Consider the following 21,322-nt stretch of genomic DNA (forward strand, 5'->3'; position numbering starts at 1 on the left):
GGAGCTGCCTTTTTCTTCTGTGTTGCTCTGCCCATCCCGGTCAACAGGCTTGGCAGCGACATGTCTGGTAATGCAAAGACCTTGCAACAACTGTCCATGTTCATATTGCTGCTAACTCAATTTGTGAGGGAGCACTCTCTAGGGCTTCCATTGAGAGGGAGTTTGTTGATAACAATACGAACATGCATGAATCTTTATTTTTCCCAGGAAGCCCTTTTTCAGTCAACCAGGTACTGAGCATGGGTCTGAATAACATGGAGAGATGAGGAATGATAAATGTTAAAGCCTCTGGACTATAATCTCAGCATCTTATGGGTAGGAAAAAGACGAATTAGCCTGAATAAATAAACGTCAAGAAAGATGTGAAGCAAAACTAAGATATGCTCCAAAGCAGGCACTGTCTACCATCTCTAAACTATCTTACTGGATTATTTTCTTGGCTGTGTTAGTTGTTATCTTGGTGCATTGTACAGGGAAAACAGAGCACCTGCTAACTTAACTAGCCATAGATGGGTAGGCTGCCTGTGGCAGCACACACAGAACGTGTCTGAATGATAAATGATACATGACCTGTGCTGGGACCTTGTCCAGCCTATGGTGCAACTACTGGAAATCTGATTGGGCTACATTCAGTAAGGAAAAAATAATCTAATCTATATTTTTGCCACAGATCATGGAGGCTATGAGTTAATATTAAGGAGAAGAAAATAACAGGATAACACCCACTCCTCATACAGATTCACAGAGGGGAAAATTTGGGTTTTGTCCCTTTCAGATGGGAGACTATAGCATACCCCCTAGTGAAAGATTTCTAATGCTGACAAGTGTGAATTCGTCATCAATACCCATCTCCACTCTAACTGAACAAAGCACAGTTTCCTGATAAATCCAGTTCAGAGGGCTGCTACAGTCTTTTCCACGGTTTACCATCACAAACTGGGATGGCAAAAGTCATAGGGCATGGCAGGCTTAATAAGCCCACAGCCGTGTTGTGAGTGACAGAAAGGGGAATGGACTCTGAGCAGGGAGGTGCTGGTCTGTTGCTGGAAGCTGCATGTCGGAGATCTCATGAGAGCTCTGCTGGCTAGAGGAGGAGACCTAATGAAACTGTTTGTGCTCCCAGGCAATGTCTATTAAACTATCCACAACTAGTTAGACCAGGTTGCCACTGTTCTACAGCGTAACAGACTGTTGGATAAGGAAGAAAAGGGTCTGGCTGATTCTCTGCATCTGCTCTGTCAAAACCCAATCAGTCAATCATCTGAAGAGAAATGGAAGTAGAGAGCAAGAACTTGCATTGTTCCAAGGAATTTCATCCCTGCTTTCATTAAATTAAAGCTGATCTGTATTGTCATTTGCTATCAGAATTATTAAAGTATTTTTCCCTTTACCTGCCTTCCTCCCAAGTATTACCACTACAGTCAACAAACACAGCCACACTTTAGCTGTCACACAGGGTAAGGAAAGGGGTTTTTTCTTATGGGTTGCTTCAGGGCTTTGAGAATTATAGTTGATGTGAGAAAAACACCTAATTCAATTTCTTACTGAAGTATCAGCAAAGGAAGCAATATAGCATTTTATAAAGCAATTTTTTAAACTTCCCAGATAGGCATATGAGTGGGTTATGATCACTCCTGAGGCCCAGCAGCATTTAAATGAACTATCATATGCATCTCTGCCTTCTTTGCATAAGTAGCGACATTGCTTTCCCTTTGCATTTATATCTTCCACTTCCCAGCCAACAAGAAATAAATCATTTCTATGGTCCTAACTCAGGTAATTAGCCAACAAACACTATTGATGAGTCAATGAATGAAAGAAACGGCAGACAAATTCACTAATGAACTCCTTGAGGAGACTGAACAAAGAAAAAGTAATTTGGCCCTCTTGCCCCCCAATGCTGGTTTAATTTCACAACCTGTCCATTCAAAACCTCCTACACAAGCTCAATAATGCTTGTTCTTCCAGTTCTGCAGTCACGAGTTTAACCACAAAAAAATCCAAGGAGAGAGATATATTTTAGAAACCTTTACAATGATCTAAAATAGCTCTTTGATGCATAGCAGATGTCTTCAAAACTAGCATAAAGGGAGCCAAAATGCCATACAGTTCTGGAAAATGGAGATTCCAAGATAAGACATGTTTCTAACTGCAACAGCTCTGGAATAGATTTGGAATTTATATTAACTGTCAACCTCAAGGAAAACATGTAAAAGAAGCCCTTCTGTCCCCCATTTTGGGATAAGTGCCTTATTGGGCTACATGTTGCTTAAAGACTCGATGCCTGCCTGAAAGCAGCTCCTCTGTGCTCGTAAAAGATAACAGATGGGTTGAGATGGGGAAAAAGAGAGAGAACAACAAGCAGTGAGACATGGAAGTGACAGACTGGGGACTGCCTGCCCTTCATCCCTGGCTCTACTCAGTTAGGAAGAGGATGCTTGGCAAGCTTCACTGAAGAGGGAAGGGCTGAGGATGGATTGGAAAGGGGTCACTGAGATGGCTAACAAGGCAACAACTCTGAGACACACAGCACAGGAGAAAAAGTGTGAAGAGCATGCTGGAAAACTGAACAACAGACCAAGAAAAACTGACCCTGGACTCAAAGTGGGGATGGGATTCCCCAGTTCTGTTGCACACCAAACGGGACAGACAGAATGAAGATTTGCTGTGAGGAGCCTTTTTAAAAGGGAGAAAAGAAATCTGTGCCTGATACAACAGAGCAGGCAGTACAAGTGGAAAAAACCCACAGAGCACGAACATGCAGCCAAAGTGATGCGTCAGGACAAGAATCTTCTTATTACTGCTCTGAACAATGCATGTCAAGTGTACCAGGCCTTAGTTTTCATGACGATTTAAGCTAGTTTCCTTGTAACGCCCTTAACTTGAACAATGTTAGGCTGTGCTCACAGAATAGCTAGGAAAAGTCTCCTACCTGAATACAACAAAGAGTTAGATAGAAGACTGAAAGATTGATGCAGCACTAAGATGGAAGATTTCACATGAAATAAATCTTAAGAGCAGAAATACCAGAGCTAGAAGATTCTATATACATAATTAAAGGTGAAAAAAATAGGTCATCTTTCCCTGTATATGCAAATGGCAGGCTCATGCTTAATACTGAAAACAGCAGAAGAGGAAAGTCAGGTAGTGACGATGATACCACAGAGGAGCAGTGTTCCCCTCATCAGCTCTGCTTCTCTCACTTCTTCCCAGCAGTCTTTCTCCATCTTCCTTTTTTTGGTATTCCAAGAAATGTGCCAGAAATACAAACTGCAAGTCTGGCTTTCATGCATATGAATACTCAAGAGGACTTTGGTTCGGCTGAAGGGATGAGACAGGAAATCTGAGTAACCCAAATCTGAACTACAGGCCCAAGATCCAGGGGCTTCTGGATGTAGCTCTTGGATTGAGCTCTGTTCTGATGTGTCTTTCTACCTTTCTCTCTCCAACCTTCTTTCTGCAATACTCTGCCTTTCCCTGGCTGCTGAATTGCAGTAGATCACTTAACTATCTGTAGCAAATGCAGAAAGCTTGTACTCTGCCTACTTCAAACCCTCTTTAACCTTTTGCATATATGGGAGTATCACAGAAGACTATTCATATGGAGCTAATTGGTGCTTTCCCCACTCATTTCAGATGAAATAATATCTGATGGTAAAAGAAATCAGGTAAAGAGTTCTTCTCTACTCAAAGAGCATGATACAGAGGAAGAGAAATCTACCTCTTCTTCCCATCCTACTGATAAATCTTCAGGGGGTGAGGATTGCCTTGCAACTCAAGCTGCTAACACCATGGAGTCTGACTACTGAAAGGATATTCTTTCCAAGCTTGACACGTCCTTGAGCGTGGAAAGCACAGTTAGATAGCAAAATAAAGCTGGTGAGTTCTCCTCTACTCCGTCTCCACCCTGCTTTTCACTCAGCTTGCAGATCAAATGCCTTCTTTACTCACCTCACAAGACACAGGAAGACCATCTGCTCAAGTCAAGAGTAATACAAAATTGTCCGTGCCACTGTTTGCCTCTCTCTTTTAAGGAAAATCAGTGGCAAGCAAATTCTGTGGTTTTCAGAAAGAACCTCTGCTATGTAATATCTAAACAGAAGTCCTCTACCCTCTCTCTGGCACCAGCAGTGTTTTGTCTCCACCATCATGTTGTATATTACCAGCAGTAGAGATTGGGGCAACTAGATGAAGACCAAAGCTAAATAGAATTACAGGTCCAATTCTGTAGAGAATCTACTGAAGTAATTTCATTTGTTCCTTCAGACAACCTGGTTGTTATGCCTGGGAAATCACATCGCAAAACAAGCTTGCAGGGCATTTAAGATTCTTGCCACTTTTTTACAGCTGTCTGTATTACTATTGAAATTTTCTATTGATGTTGGAAGATAAGCAAACTACTGTACAGCTCACAAATCATCAGCATAGTCAAGTCCAGTTGGGTCTCTTACCTGTTGGAGTGAGGTGCCTCCAGGTGATAACAGGCTCAGGACGCCCATTTGCCATGCAAACCAGGGTCACGTTGCTGCCCTCATTCACGGTGATGTCCGAGGAGATATTGGAGATCTTTGGTGGAACTGTGGAGACAGAAGAAAGTTGGACCTCATTACCCCTATTTTTGGAAGGTGAACTGTCTGACTCGTTAACATACTCACCTATTAACCAGAGGTAACTCCAGACTGCTCTCACAGGCTGCCCTCCTCATTTCTACCTGGCTTTCTGAAATTATACCAGAATAATACGTACTGCTGCTTCAAGGATCTCCAGGTAGAAATGGGCTTTGCTGCGACTGCGATGCTTTATGTTTGGACAGGCTCGGGGAGCTTCATAAAATAACCTCTAGGAACTTGCCTCACTGCTCCAAGGCTACATGGAAGGAGTCAGTAGGCTTCAAGCACTGTCCCCATTAATTTTTACACTCCAAACAGTCCCAGACACAGTTCTACATCCTCCTGCAGGGAGCCAGGCCTCAAGGTACTGACTCATGAGGGTGTACTAGTTATTGCCACCTCCCACAGGCAGACAGAACCCATGCTGCTAGGCAGGACCCTGCTCTCCTGCTCACACAACCAAACGTTCAGCGGGAATTGAACGGGAGAGCTGCTAAGCTTATTTCTGTTGTGACTGCCATGACGAGGTGAGACGTGGGGGCACGCACCATAGCTAACAGGAATTAGCTGAGGGGAGGCACAATGGTGACAGCAGGAAGGTTTTTGCAACATCTTTCGGCCAAGAGGGATCCCCCATAGGGTGCCCACAGCAGGCAGCTTCTGGTTGAGGGCACCTCACCACCCCACAGCACCAAAAGCATGGTAGGATCTGTAAAGACTCACAAGACCAGCCACGGCTTTCGCATTCAGGATCCTCAAAAGACCTTCCAAGCTAACTGAGTTCATGTCACAGGAACGAAGTGACCACGCTGGAACCTGAACAGGTACCTGCAGGTGTGGAGCGTGCCAGTGTATCAGCCTCCAAGCAGACCAGACTGTTGTGGTCTCTCCTCACTCACATCCATGTCTTGTTTCCACAATTCACACCCTGGAGGTGGTGAGGGAGTTTGACTAAAAAAGAATTTTCTTTTTTTATTTTTTTTTTAATATTTTCAGCTTCCAAATTTGTGTGTAGTGAGGAATGAAACAACATAATTTTCTGCTTTGCTTACCACAGAGTAAACAGACAGCAGCCTCCCCTTCCCCCTCCTTGGCAGGAGTGGCTGATGGTCCTTTTGAGGCAAAGCTGCCTACGAGCTGGTGGCAAAAAGGAAATGAAGCCTGAAGAGAGCAACTCACCACTTCCAGCTGTGTTGCTGGATTCATGGGAATACTGCTTACAACGTACAGCTCAATAGCTCCTCTCTGTAGGCCCCAAAGTCATGGACAATGCTTCAGCACCTATGACCATTGGATCCCCTCAGAGGAACATCGGTTCCTGAGCAGGAACAGGACCTATTGAACCAAATGAGGCAGGCATGTGTTTCCTGACAGATTCACTCACCTAGGCAAGGAGGGATTTAAGCTAGGCACAATGGGGAAGGATTGCTATAATCTGGGGAGAAGTGAGAGCACAGAAGGCAGCGAGGAAGCAGCTGGGGTCCAACACAACAGGGAAGGCTTTTGCACTCCCCTTGTGAAAGCAGGACAGCTGGGGGCCCATCTCAAAATGCCTGTGCACCAATGCAAGTATCATGGTGAAAAAAACAGAAGGAATTGGATGTTCACAAAGATCTGCAGTGCTGTAAATCCACTGGGATGACAGAGCTGTGGTGGGGCAGCTCTCAGGACTGGCAGTGCTGTGCAGGATGGATGCAGGCTTTTCAGGAGAGATGGGCTGGTAAGGTGAGGAAATGAGGTGTGCTCCCTGCAAAGGAATGGCTGGAGCGCACCCAGCTCTGGGCGGTGAACTAGCTGGGATCTTTGGCGTAAGGATCAGAGGATGTCATAGTGTCACCCTGTTGGCTGGTGTCTGCTACCAACCACTTGATTAAGAAGAGGGAGTGGACAAAGAACTGTTTTAGACAGATAGAAGAAACCTCACAATGACAGTCCCTGGTGAGGGACTTAAGCCACCCTGGTATCTGCTGGAAGGGTGAGAGTGCTGGGCTCAAGCAGTCCAGGAGATGCAGGGGTCCCACTGTTTCAGCATGCGTTAGCAGTATGCCCTTGCAGCAAAGACCAAGCATCCTGGGTTGTATTAGCAAGAGTGTAGCCCTGTAAGTGAAGAAAAGTTATTATATCCCTTTATATGTTGCTCATTAGACAGCATCTGAAGTACTACATCAGTTTTGGGCTCCCCAGTACAAGGTGGCCATTGACATACTGAAGCAAGTCCACTGGAATGCTCCCACGATGGTTAGAGGGCTATAGCATGTGACATACAAGGAGAACCTAAGAGAGCTGGATCTGTTCAGCCTGGAGAAGGCTGAGGAGACATTTTATTGCTGTCTTCAGATAGCTAGTGAGAAGGTGCAGAGAAGAAAGAGTCAGGTATTTCTCAGAGGTGCACAGTGAACAGCAAAAGGCAGCAGACATGAGCTGCAATGCGGGGAAGATTCTGACTCATAGGAGGAAAAAGCTTTTACTTTTGGGAGGTCAAAGACAGTAACAGGCTCCCCAGAGAGGTGGTGGAACCTCCATTTCTGGATATATGCAAAACTCACCTGGATGAGGCCCTCAGCAACCTGATCTAATCGGCATCAGGAAGGAAGGAGAAGGGACCTTGGAAGCTGGTTTGCTCCTCAAGAGCTAGAATTGATGGCTGATCCAAAGCAAGGTGTGTTGAGGGAATGGTTGACCACACCAGGATCCTTTTCCTTAGAGAGATGGAATTTCAGAGTTCGGACACCTCCCTGGCAGCACAATAGTGGGTAAAGCAAAGCACAGCAGAAAATCAACCCCTTCCTCTCAAAGCAAAATCCCCCAACAAAAACAAGCCCTGCTATATTTTGCATTGGTGATTCACTGCGAGCCATTGACAATGTATCTGTACATGTAGGAAGAGGTAGGAGGCAACAGAACAAAACAAAATAAGCATTGCTGGAAAACTCTGATGTTGTCAAATAATTTGATACCACCATATCAAGGGGTACATAACAGTTTCACTGACTACGGATCCATTTTGTGCTTTCTCCCTCTTTACCATGCACCCATTCAGCACACCAAATGCCTGGCAGTACAAAACAACAATCATACAGTGGTCTTGGAAAGTAAGAAAATACCTTTGCCAAACAATACCCTGACACTGCATAAAGGGCAGTGAAAAGGAAATACCCAAGTTGGGAAATTAAATACCCTGCCTTGTCCAAGAGACACTTTGTGGCTTCACATTTCATGGCACATCAAAGCAGAGAGGCAATTTGCAGCATCACACTGAGATCGGTTCAGCACTGAGTTGGCAGGACTCAGAAGCACTTTCTCCTCGTCCTTTCTGTCCCACTGGAAGAGGGAAGTCCCCTGTCTCATGGCTCAGGGCAGACAGACCCATTGCTTCAGCCAGCAGGGCTGCAGGCTGGGAGAGCCCTCCAAGTTCTGGTGCAGAAATCCAAACTGCTACTCTTAGTACAGGGAACAAAGCAACTCGGAGGGCCACCTCAGTCCTGCAGCAGCACAACTACCTGTAGTACATCCTGTGTTTCAGGTCTGAGACCAACACAAATTGGAGGGGACAGAGGGGCTTAGTCTGGGAAAGAACAGCAGAAGCTACTGTTTCCTTAAGAGTTGTGTCCCAACTGCTCTATCTGAGGACACAAGGACAGTCACTTCAGAGTGTCAGCAGAGCTTCTCCACGGTGTGCTGGTAAACATGGGTAAGCAGAGCCCAGGAGAAAAAACGTGGCTAGACCACATTTTGGAGATTTTATCTTAACCTCAAGGGCTTAACATTTGCATCAGGAAAAAAAAAAAAAGGCATGGAACAAACCGAGAAGGAGTAAGCTCAAGCAGGACTAGCAGATGGAGCTATAGGCCAGTCCAAGGTCCTAGCAGAGCTGCGCAGTGCCAGCCAAAACAATTGAAGAGAGACCAGTGAAAGCCACGATGGGACACCATCAGCAGAGCTACAGTTAGGACATGTGTAGCCCACCACTTTCCAAAGCCGTCAAGTCATTTTAGTTTGCAGAGGATCAAGCATACCCAGCAATACAAACAGATTTGACCATGCCGAACAAATGCCCAAGAGGAGAAGCATGTGTCCAGATGGTCATATCTGGCTTGCCAGTTTCAGATGAGGGAGAAAAGGGTATCCAAAGCAGAAATCCTGTTAGGAGTATAATGGTTCATTCCTTCCAGCTGTCACTTGGGTCAAAGGGCAAGGAAGGCTGAGAGGAGAGGGAATAGGGTAGGAAGTGATGTCCCTGTAAATTTAAAATCTGGTTTGGCTTTGCCTGCTTAGAATCCAAAGCCAGCTAGCATTAAAAATGTCTGGATCTTAGTGGACAGCAACTTCACTCAGATAAAAAGTCAGAGACTTTTAATTTTCAGGGTGTCAGGCCAGCATGTTAAAATGCCAACACTGTCAGCACCAGTAACAGTTAGCATTGCCTTCTTGGCACTTGTCATTACTTTGCACGCACCTTTTTAGGACAGTCTTAAAATGAGAAGCTTTGACCTCATTATTTTTTTCCCATGTGTGGGTTGTGTTATGTTTTCACAGTTCCCAGACTTCTGGAAGAAGGATTGCTGAGAATAAAACCCCCTGGGACCAGGATCTTCTGGGTGTCACAGCCTCCTTTTGCCCAGCCATCTCTTGTTGACCTTCAACTGTAAAACCCTTTTGCCTATGGCCTCTCTGAACCATTAGCACAGGAGAAAACACAGCCTGCAGACCCACAGCAGAGGAAGCACTACAGCTAAACAATGTTTTCGGGTGTTTTCATGTTCAGCCTAACAACTGGTCCCTCAAGGGGAGACCAGACTGCTGCTGGACCCTTCTGCCTCCAGGGACCATGGGAAAGCACTGCCAGGCTTTCTGGTACTGTTGAAAGAGATAAAATCACCAGATTTTTTCCTCGTTTTCAGTGTACATGTTATATGTTTTATCCATTACCCTGCACTTAGGATCCCCCTGGATGGGGTGGGGAGCAGAGACCGATGTGAAAGGAAACACAGTGTAGTACCCCACTGCTCCATCCCCGGAGAGGCAGGATGCTGTACCCACGCCAGGGACAGATACTGGTGAGATGGAAATGAGCTCTGAAAAGAACGGCTTGAAACTCACGAATTTGTTTCTTCTACATTTCACATCTACAGGATAAGCCTGATGCCAGCTCAGCATCTCATCTTACATGTCATTGATATTAAATAACAAACCCCAGAGTAACCACTAGCCATTTTCCTTGAGAAGATCGCGTTGGAAGAGCAGCAGGGCTGCAAGGCAAGAGCAGGGCAAGGGCAGAGATGCTGTAGGGCACCCTGGGACGGGAGAGCTGGGGGGGCGCTGCAGGGCAGGAGGGGTGCAAGGGCAGAGCTGGTGCAGGAATTCAAGTCCCAGGCAAGACGCGGTGACAGAGCTAAGTAGGATAGGCTTGTGCAGAACCTGCATGCATCAAGCCCGTTCTAGTTAATTGCCATCAATCCTTCACTTTCATGACAACTGCAACTCACATTAATTTAAATAATAAGAAAGACTGAGACATGAAAAATAGAGCACACTCCCCCAGCGCAATCACTGTTGCTTTCGAGATGAAAGCAAGTGATTTGTTTCCACAAAACATTAACGTGTCTCAAAAACACCCGCTATAGCAGTTATTACAAACCAGGGGCCGCATACGGGAGGCAGCCAGGAAGCCACAAACAAGAGAACATGCAAACATCTGCTGTTGTTATCCTTGCCTTTTACGACCAAAACCTTCCAGAGCTCAAAACTCCTCCTGAGATACTGCCTGGGATCGTGTGGGATGACTGGATCGGCTTTATCATTCAAGGCTACGGAAGTAGGTAAGGGGTGGTGCTACAGTCCTAATCTCCTAGTAAATCATATAATCATTTCAATTGGAAGAGACCCTCGGGATCATCGAGTCAAACAATAACCTAACCTAACCTAACTTTAGCACTAAACCATGTCCCTAAGAACCTTGTCTAAACGCCTTTTAAACACCTCCAGGGATGGTGACTCCACCACTTCCCTGGGCAGCCTGTTCCAGTGCCTGGCAACCCTTTCATGAAGAATTTTTTCCTAATATCCAATCTAGACCTTCCCTGACACATGATGAGTCAGCCTAAGAGATGCGAATTCGCAGCCGAGAGGCGAGCTCCTGAGCACCTTTCCGGGAGTGCAATGGGGGATGGAACAAGAAAGCATCAAGGCCATGTTTTCTGAAGGGTACAACCAGCAACGCTAGAGGTCTTTTCCTAACTTAGTTTATACTGGAACTGGCCACACCACAGCTCCCAAACAGTTCAAATACCTACCTTTGGCACAGGCACAAAGTGATAGGAATGGGAACTACTGCTTAGCATAAATGGCACTTATACACTAGGGGTAATTATAGGCATGGGGCAGCAGTTTCTGGCTCCTGCGCTGGTTGCACTTAATTTTCATGATGCTTCACACAGGACCACAGTGCAGGAAGAGGGTGTGCTTGTGAGACAAGGGCAGGAAGCACGGAACTAGGAACTCAAATTGTGTATGGCAGGATGAAAAATGTGAAGAAAGGGGTGTGGAGATCTACTTGGAAGATGGCTCTAAGCCCTGTAAACACATTCACATGAAGTTCACGGTCAGATGGTCTGACTGCTCCCTTTGGACAAACAGAGCTTTGCTTAAGACCTCTAGACGCAGTCTTATACTGTGGGGCAGCTACTCCACAGTCTAAAATTACAAGACTGTTTAACAGTCAGGTGTTTTCTCAATAAGTCACAAAATACATTAAAAAAAAGGAGTTCTTATTCCCACTCTACAGACCTAAGATATAGCAAAAGCTATTTAATCCCTCCAAGACACAGAAGCAGATAGCACTGAAAATAAGAAAGCCCATAAGCTCCATTTAAGTGCTCTAACTGCCTTGTCCCAAGAAGGGCACCTTGGATACAAATGGAGAAAGTCACCACAACCCCTTCCATAAATCCTCATTAGTTAGCTGCTTCCTCCAGAGTGTTTGGTCTCCTCTCTATTGGCAACTAGGACCCCCATCTGTTGGAAAAAATAAGACTCCCACCCACTAATCCACAGGAGACCCTGGCTTTCAGAGCAAAAAGAACACATCAGGACTTCTCTCCAAAGTCAAAGGAACTTTGCAGCCACTAAAGCCCTCTGCAGGTGCCTATCAATTAGCCTCGAGAGTTCTCATTTCCTTGTCCCCAGCTCCCAATTAACAGCACTTTGCAACAAACACAAAGACTCTAATAAGCCCCAAGGCAGAGGTGGGGGGGACGCTGACCATCATATGGTTCTTGAATGCTTCAGAGCTGCCACCTTGCTCACCACAATTAGGGGTCCTTTCCGGGGGCAATTAATTGACAGCAAATTGGCCTCATTAGTCATTGTTTAGTCAAAGTGTTTAGTGGGGAGAGAGGGCCTAAAGAAGGGGCTGAGCTGCTAAACACAACTAAATGGTTTAATTTCCCTCTTATGTGTGCAGCAGGCTAATCATAGCTCTTTACAACCCTAACAAGAAACAGCTTGTTGCTGCTCAGGTCTGCAGAGGGAGCAAGCCGATGTCTGGAAAATAAAATCCAGACAGCCTTTGGGATGTGGCACGCAAATGTTTCTGAAGCACTGTGCAGACGAAATGCGACTGGATACCCAAGATGTGTTTTTTATAGTCTGATTCACGCCACGGCCTCAGCCAGAGGGAGGCAAAGCTGTCACCAGGGCAGGAGGGCACAGAGTGCACTTGAACTTCATTAAAGAGAGTGGACTCTGAAACATCCTTCTGACCTTCTGCTTTGCTAGGCTTGTTTCACCCTGCTAGTGCCTCTCTCGGCATTAAAGCTTTTAGTGAAATAGAGGCAAATGTTGAAGCCTTAGTTTTGTTTTTTAATACTCTGGGAACCAAAAACCTCTCAAAATACACTACAGTGTTTTTACAAGGTGTAAAAATCGCTTCTTTCTGTCATCTGAAAGGAGGTGCCTTGCCACATCCATCCCTGGTGGCCTTCAGGGAAAGGGTCTATCCCAGACAGAGCATGGAAACTGCTTAAGAGATCTGTAGTTCCCAGTCCATGTGTGCCCAGACACTGCTTTGCCCCAGCATGGCAGATCTCCTTCCAAGCATCCCTGCTGATGCCAAGAGAGGCCGGGCCAAAGGAAGCATGGGGGCTGCTAGCTTGGGCCTTGCATCTTTGCCAGCTTCCCCCACCGTGCAGCTGAGTCTCACCCACTGAGACGCCACGCAGGGAAGTATTTAAATCCAGATGGGGACTGCACGTACTGTGCTGACTGGGAGCAGAGAAGCAGACAGCATCCTGTCTGTAAGTCAAAGCCATGTGGAAAGGCCTCCCAGTTTGCTGAGCTGGGAGGCATGTCAGAGCTCACCACATTGGAGAGTAAGAGCTGACAAGCCGAACCATTTTGTCCAAAGCAAGGCTCTGCCTCATCCAATACACAGTTAAGTGTCTGGAATATTTTTCCACATAAAGTTGCATGGGAAATACTTCCAGTATGTTGTTTCTCAGAAGAGACCAGCATGGAATGTAAACCTGTTAGACTGCCCCACCCATGAGCTGCTGGAAAATCAGCACAAAATTGGAATCTAATGCATATACTCATTCTCACTGATTTTCTTTTCCTTTTTTTTTTTTCAACTTGTCTCCATGAAATTGTCAAGAGAGAAATTATTTCACTTCCTGAGAAATAGTGAGAAAAAAATAGCTACATCTCAAGCCAACCTGGTTTTACAGTGCATGGATGTGATGTTGTGGGACAGGGGTAAAAGCAGTGTCACTCTTGCTCCTAACCCAGCACCTCAGCTTTAAACCCAGATCCCAGCCTTTCACGCTAAATCACCTCCAGCTCCAAAGCAGAGCCCCAGCCTTGGCCTGGTGCTGATAGCACTTCACCCACATCTGACTTTTTGCTGTCCCCCACCAAGCACAAGGTCATGAACCTGTGTTTGCAGATTCTGATGCAGCCTAGAAGAGCAGGTTCTCAGCTGCATGTAAACGAAAGCACAAAGCACAAGCCATATACATGCTTGATAGCTCCATATCACCTGAACCTCTGGATATGAAATATTGGTTCCTTGCTACGAAACTTCTTTTTCTTTTCTATTAACATATCAAATTTATGCTGGGACTGCAGTGATCCACTTATCCATGGTTCATCTCTTTAAAGGACAGCTCTACGCATTTGCCACTTGTGTTGCTTCGGTTCTTTCTGCCTGTAAAACTGACTGCAAGTGCTTTTTAGCTAACCCTCCTAGAGAGGCCTGCTGTGAAAACACAGCCTTCTTCACAGGACATGTGTAAACAACAACAGAAGTGCCTGTCATGCTAATCCCCAGGGATTAACCCTTGGAATGCTGCCTAATCCCAAACACTTTAAGGACTACAGATGTACACAGCTTTTGGTCTTTGGTTCAAGTGTGTTTATATATTCCCTTAGACCATCTTTTACTTATTTACTTATGGGACTGAAACAATACAAAATCTTTTGTTCTGCAGATATAATCAGCCATCCTGGAAGAGAAATTCTGTGAGAAAAGTTGTCCTTAGTGTCCAGGTCCTCCAAAGACGTCTCTGAGAATTTCGTTAGGAAAAACTTTTTCACAGAAACATTAAGCAGCTGAGTCATAATATGCAGCTTTTCCAGGACTTGATTCAGAGCCCAGGGAGCTCCTTCTTCAATGCTAGTGGCCTTTGGACAAATTCTTATACAGCAAGAATGGGTGATGGCTTCAAGGAAATGTAGCAGCCAGAACAGGGCCACTTTGTTAGCTAGTTGAGAGAAAAAAGCAATATTACATTTTTTTTTAACTGAGTCCCAGCCACCCTTAACTCCTGCCTGTTACCTCTTTCTTTGGGAAGCAGACTAAGGATCACAGGCCAGGATTGGGAAGACAGCACAGAGAAAAGCCTATGTCATCTCAGGGCAAGAGGTGCAGGTTCAGAGAGGGTTTCTGTGTGTTAGGAAGATGACTGGGATTTTCTTGATCAGACAAGCAGGTAAGAAAGTTAATTTCAGATAACACCCCACTCTGGATGAAGACAACGTTGTCCATCATAGCTTTACATACAGGAGAAACAGAGCCAAAGTTTTTGCTTGTTCATTTGTTTTCAGATCTTATGGTGTTGCTTATGTTCAGCTCATTAGAGACAGATGGTACAACCAACAGAATGGCCTTCACAAATCACCTGATGGACATCCACACACAGTCTAAAAAGACAGCTCTCTCCAAACCCTGTTCTCAGTTTTCTTTGGCTGCCCATCATTTATCCTACAGCCTCTGCAATAAGCCACAGGGTGGTGAATGCAACACCTTAAGTGTCTTGTGCATACCACATACCTAAGGATCTGGCTGAGTTTCAAGTGAGCAAGACAACTTCTCAGTGACAAGCCTCTCCCTCAAATCAAATGTATGTGGTACATATAGAACATCTTGTATTAGGAGGCTTTCCTCCTTAAGCACTGAAACGAGCAAAATGGAGAGGGACAGATTGCTGTAACCACCTTTCAAGATTGCTTTCAGGCTTCTAGGGGCACAGAAAGCTAGCATAGCATTTTGGAAATGCTGGGTTTGCTTCCAGTCAAAAGTACAAAGAACAAAGCTAATAATTCCATACTTGGACCTTTACATGCTTTGGATATAATTCACTCTTGTGCTAAGTGCACCAATTTGGAGAAGAGTGTAAAGTGTAGAGTAGAGTAGAGTGTAAAGTACCGTATACTCTCCTTGATCTATAACTCTTCAACTCATGGCCTAGGACAGCAGCCTGGTAAGAAAACACTGCTATTTCCCCAACAAGAGGATTCACTTTGTCCAATTCAGCAAGTGCCAGACAATCTATAACATAAGCCACCATAGCTGTTTCATCAAGTAGTTGGATCAGAAATCAGAACGCTAATGTCTTAGCAGAGAGCAGCTGCCTTTTCTGATGCTGAAAGCCCCACCAAAAACGTTTCAAGCAAAAACAAACCTGAAACAGATCCCCATCTCCAAAAAACTGCAAATTTTGAGTATGAAAAAGACTGAAAGTGCAACTCCACATTTTTTTCAGCTTGGGCTGCTCAGCACATTCCTGCATTGTCACTATTGCTGGATCCACAGATGGTGGCCTTCCCCAGCATGCGCAGTTATGAAATGCCAGCTGTGAGACCTTCAATTGTTAGCTACTGTTGAGCTTGGTGATAGCTGCAATAGCGTGTTTTCTAAAGGCCAGGGTGTTATCATCAGCTAAAGAGAAGGAAAAGCCAAAGAGTTCAAGGCAAAGAATCCCTTCTGCCAGAAATGCCCATCTACCTAAGTCTGATCCAGCAGGAAAGAGGAAAAAACAAATACAGTACTCCTGAAATAAAGGTGTCTTCGAACAAAGTAAGCAGCTGGCTAGAGCTGAGATGTGATTGTGGTGATCCCCTTCCCACAAACCAACTGAGAGCCAATGTTTCTTGGGGAGGAGAGCTTCTGCTGTCCAAGGTTCCCTACCAAAAGACAGCGCTCTGTTTTGGTTCAGCCACGTGCAGCAGCACCTTGATATCTTGGAAGTGTCCCACCATTCCCTTTTTCAAGCTTTGCTGTGTGCTAAAGATCTGCTGTATACATGCAAGCAACAGCAGGGGAGGGGAGGGATGGATTCCAAGAGCTTTGCTCTGTTAACACATTATTGGTGCCATTTCAATTAAAGAAGAATCTCTCCCAGGCTGCCAGGCATAAGGCTTATTCCCTGTGGCCTGCAGTTTTAGCAAGAAACATAAAAACACTGTCTGCCCCTCTTCCCGCAGTGGGGCTCAAATCTGCCCTCTTCAAAATTGACATTTTTCAATGTTCTCTCAGCATTAGCAAACTCAGGCAATTAGTGCATTATATGCTGGGATTGCAGAGAAATACAGGGGATGAGAGCCTTAGGTACTCAATTTCCACCCAAATTGGTCTGAGAGGCCGGGAGGATGCCAGCTGTCATATGCCCAGGGTTAGCTATAAATGCAGGTTCCTACAAGAAAGAAGCAGTAAAATTTTGTAATAAGTTTTGGAACAGCGCGTATCTAACTGAGAAGAAATAAGTAGACGTTGTCCATTCAGGGGGATGAGGTTACATTTGGAAAAGGTTGCCAGCACCTTTATGTTGAGTGGGACAGCAGCTTTACAGACAACTTTCGTCTAATGTTCTGCAAGCAAATGCTACCCACCACAGAAATCCAGTGCTACTGGCTGGAGAGCAGGAATGAGTTGATCTCTCCTGCTGATCAACAAAGAACACTGATAAAAAAATGCAAATACTTTCAACACAGCAGAGGATCAAAAGCTAAGTCCAATGGAAAGCATAAGCCACGTCTTCCTGTTGTAACAGCACATCCACATCTGAGCACCTGTAATATCACTGTTAGCAAGGTAAGCAACACTACCAAAAAAATGAAGGGAGGAATGACTTTTTGAAGGATTTGGTAGGTCTTATACTCCAGGTTCAGGGGTTGATCTGCTACACACTTGTGCTATAACTTTGAGTAAGTGACTCCACCTTTCTAAGGCTCCATTCCCCTTCTCACTTTTAGGCAAGTACTGTGTGCAAGATGTGTGGCATCCCCACTGACTGGTACTCAATGCCTTACCATCTACAGTTCTAACAGGTATAAGGAGTAGGGGAGGAATATCTGCAAACCCTCAGACTGCTAAAGGGAGTTCCTTATGACAAATTATTGTACTGCAAAGTTCCTTGGCACAGCAAAAAGGGCAAATTCAAGCAGACCCATTGACAAGTAAACAAAACAGGCCTGATTCTTCACTGCTGGTATAAGATAAAATGCTCTTTTACATGAATGGGAATGCAAAGGAGGAGAGAATCAGCCAGGCAGTTCACAAACTGAAGGGAAAAAGTAGGACCCACAAAACATTGTGCAAACTGAAAAGCAACAGAAGTGTAATCTATATAGTTAGGGATACTGATGGATGATAAGGATACACTCATACACTTTCCATTCTGATGGCCATGATATACTGGAGTCTGCAAAACTGATTTCCTTAAACTACAAAGAGCAATAAAAAAAATAAAGGAACTTTGCATCAGGACGCAGTGATGAAAACTCTGCCAAAGTCTGAGGAAAAGCAGAGATATAACACAGATGGCATCACACGATGGATCAACCTGCCACTGCATCGGGCACAGACACTCAAGACAAATAGGCACAAGGGATGCAGTGCAAATACAGTGTGACAGAATATCCTGGGCATACGCTTGATGTATGGAGGATTAAATGCCACACATACACTGTCCTGGGTAGATTGTATCTAGTGCTGACAGATACCTGAGGGATCTGTCTCTTTCTTTATATACGTTGGCAATAGCCATATATACAAAGGATTATGGGATTGGGGGGTGAGAAGGAGAGATCATTTGCTACTCTGTTTAACAGAGACTTTATCCTCTGAGGGGGCTTTGTCAAGACATTGGATTTCTTCTTAAATGATATTTCTACCTGCCTATACGCACTTGGGGTTGATGAGCTTTGCTACTTTCCTCTGTCCCTGTGACACAACAGTTTGCTCTTCTGGAGTCCCAAACCAACCCTGAAGCAAATGCGGCTTCTGTAAGTTGAAGACTGTTGCCCTCGGCCTCCATCCCCACACATGCTGCAAAGGCAAGAAAACATCCAACGTGCTGTAAAGACCAATTCCTTTCTCTCTCTGGTGAGTACTCTGATTGACGGCTCCGTTTGTCAAGAGAGACAGACTGTCTTGAGTGTGAGATAGCTAACTATCACCTGGGGAGACTATTAGAGGGAGAAGGAGGGAGAGAGGGAGAGACAGACAGACAGAAGGAGAAAGACAGATGGACAGAAAGAAAAGAGATCTGAGGAGAGGGAAAGAGGAAAGCAGTGACAGAAGAGTGCAGATGAGAGAAAGACAGTAGCACTTGATGAATTAAGTTGTCAACTTTGGCATCACCTGTGTACCTTGTCATGCCAATAAATTCACTGAAGCTGAAGCTGCACTGCGAGTCAAGAGTGAGAGAGTGCTGATGGACGGAAGAAATAACAGCCCATTTAAAGACTCAGAGCAATTCATTAGTTACCTCAGGAGGGAAGTAGTGACAACAGGGAAGAAGAGGTGCTTCCCCATCACGCTGGGCAGGAAAGCTCATTTTGGATTCAAGCTGTCCACCCAGTCGTGCTGCAGAATGTAAAAAGATCAACAGAGACAGAGACCTGGTTCAAGAAGGGAAAATGCAGAGCAGAGGCCTGCCGGGACCCAGGGGGAAAAGGGCAGACACATGCTGTTGTGTAGTGCTCCGTGCCTCGGGCCATCCCTTGACATGTTGAAGGAAAATGTTGAGAACGAGTAGCCAAATACCCTGAGTGTGACAGGAGGCAAAGGCCATGGAGCACGATCAGTATCACAGGGCTGAGGGAACATGAAGGAAAGCAGAGATGGAAACCGCAGCTCTGGTACAGAGGAGTGTTGTGATGGAAAGCTGGGAAGGAGATAAAGCCCTCTGCTCACTTTGAAGATGGAAGCAGGCACTGAGATGCAGACAGCTTTGGATGGCTGCACCAGGAAAGCACTGCGCTAAGGTGCTTTCCTGCAGAGCTAAGGAGACTGTCACTAACTTGGTAAAGGATCTTATGCATTTCTTACAAGAGGAGCTCACAGGCTGCTGCCATCCCCCAGAACTCCTGTGACTGAGGAAAGGGAAAGCTAATGGTATGATGCCCTCACTCGCTTCCCAGGCAGTAGAACACAGAGCCTGGAGCCACCCAGACAAGGGGTAAATATACTCTTTCTCTCCGCCTGCTATTAAAACTTCCAAAACTGAACAGCATGTGCCCCAGCTGTTTGAGAAATACATCTACCTTATCACTCCCTTCCCTTCTTTCCCCTCGCTCACCATTCCCCACACAGGAGTTCGTGCAACCCCCGTGCTCATGGAAGATGGCCAACGCCCACCAAAAACTCTCTCCTATCAGCCACAGAGCATAGGAGTTGCAGAGGTTGATTTCCAAAGCAACCTGAGACTCCCTGTGACCTCATTTGTAGCCATCCAAAGATTTATGTGATGAGACATGTCCACTGACCCTTCCTTGCCAGGAGCTGATCTCAACCGACCACTGGGCATCACACCAGAAAGAGAAGGACACCACCTGCTCCAAGATTCATTCCTCCCATGCTGTTGTGGTTTAACCCAAGCTAGCAATATAACCATGATAGCCGCTCACTCACTTTCCCCCCCCGCCCCTGAATAGGGGAGAGAATTGAAAGGGAAGGGAGAAACTTGTGGATCAAGATAAACGCAGTTTAATAAAACAACAAAATAACATTAATATGCTACTAATAATATTTATAAAGTGGAAATAGCATATAAAATAAAAAGATACTCAGTGCAATTCCTCACAAACTCCATCCACACCGAGCAGTCAGTCCCAGGATGTAGCACCTGGTCTTGAACAGCCAATCCCGGAGAGAGAAGAGAGGAAAAGGCAGAAAGGCCCAGAGACCTCTGCAAAATGGCAGGATGGCAAAAGGCCAAACTAAAGAAACTCCCAAACAGAACTCCCCCAAATAGGTCTCTGTCCTGACTCCAAACCATTCTCAGGCTAGCCAGAAAATCCCGACTCTCCTTAAATATGAAGCAGGGTGCTAATGGCATGGAATATTCTTATTGATCAATCTGAATGACAGCCAAGCTCTGCCCCATCCATGCCCCACTTCCCAGCTGCCTCACACCTGTGGCAGAGCGCTGAGAGGCCTTGGCTCTCAGACCAGAGCAATTAAAAACATTAACTCTGTCCCAGGGTGTTATCTCTTGTTCTCAATCTATGTCCAAATAATGACCGTGCCAGCTATGAAAAAGAAAATTAACCCATTTTCAGTCAAACCAGTACACATGGCCTCTTCTGCTGCATGCTCCACTGATGCCCAAACTTGGACAGAGGGCAGGGAAGGAAGGAGGAAGAAAAAAACTCACACACCTCCTTCCAAGAGAAGTATCAGAGGTATTTCCTCCAAACAGGGAGAAATTCTGACTCAGCCACACAAGTGGAGAAGCTACTTTTTTTCAGCTTGAGTGAAACACTGAAGGCTTGAAACAGCCCAGGATATTTAGAGAGTTTGGGTAGAAGTGTGTGCACACATACATAGCATTTGACAACTCCATGCAGAGAAACAATACATAAGGTGTAAAACTATCACATGTGGATATCTCTCTGTGTGTATATATGTATAAAATATACACATACTCAGAATGTGTATGTATGTATAGATACATACTCATATGCACACATACACACATATTGCCATTTGCTCCTGAAACTCCTGGCCTCTTCGAGAGGTCTCATGTGGCTGGTGGTTTGTAAGCTGCCAAACAGCCATGACAAAGCTGTCCTGACTGGGGTCCCCTGAGCTGTGCGGTAGAGCTCTGTTGGCTGCCTCCAATTTCATATCAAATGAGAGCAGGGATCTCACTGAGCCGAGCTCCATTTTGATCTGACTGGTCCCCAAATCAGATCAGCTGTAGTGCCCTCAGGCTGTAGCACTGTTATTGAAGTTGAGGGCAGCTATAATCCGCTTCACCATTTGCACAGTAGAAGCTGTGCTTGGCCTACTGGGAAATTACTGGTATGCCCTTGTGATCTTTGGGTTCGTGCAACTCAGTTTAAATGACCTAAACTGGTGGCTTCCAGCCTTTCTCATTCTAAGGGCACCTTGTAATTTCCTGGCGAAGGTACACGCACCATATAGTGAA

At 45.4% G+C, this 21,322-nt stretch overlaps 1 protein-coding gene across 7 annotated transcripts in view; it reads right to left on the minus strand.

Moving 5' to 3' along the window:
• LSAMP (limbic system associated membrane protein) overlaps window positions 1-21,322 on the minus strand; it is a 1,027,179-nt gene that overhangs the window by 113,064 nt on the left and 892,793 nt on the right. For all 7 annotated transcript variants that reach the window (XM_071809255.1, XM_071809249.1, XM_071809234.1 and 4 more), the window contains one exon: window positions 4,452-4,577. In XM_071809255.1, coding sequence (XP_071665356.1) covers window positions 4,452-4,577 — 126 coding nt within the window. The remainder of the gene's footprint in view (window positions 1-4,451; window positions 4,578-21,322) is intronic.

The sequence above is a fragment of the Patagioenas fasciata genome, chromosome 1 (assembly GCF_037038585.1).
Source record: "Patagioenas fasciata isolate bPatFas1 chromosome 1, bPatFas1.hap1, whole genome shotgun sequence".
Taxonomy (NCBI): domain Eukaryota; kingdom Metazoa; phylum Chordata; class Aves; order Columbiformes; family Columbidae; genus Patagioenas; species Patagioenas fasciata.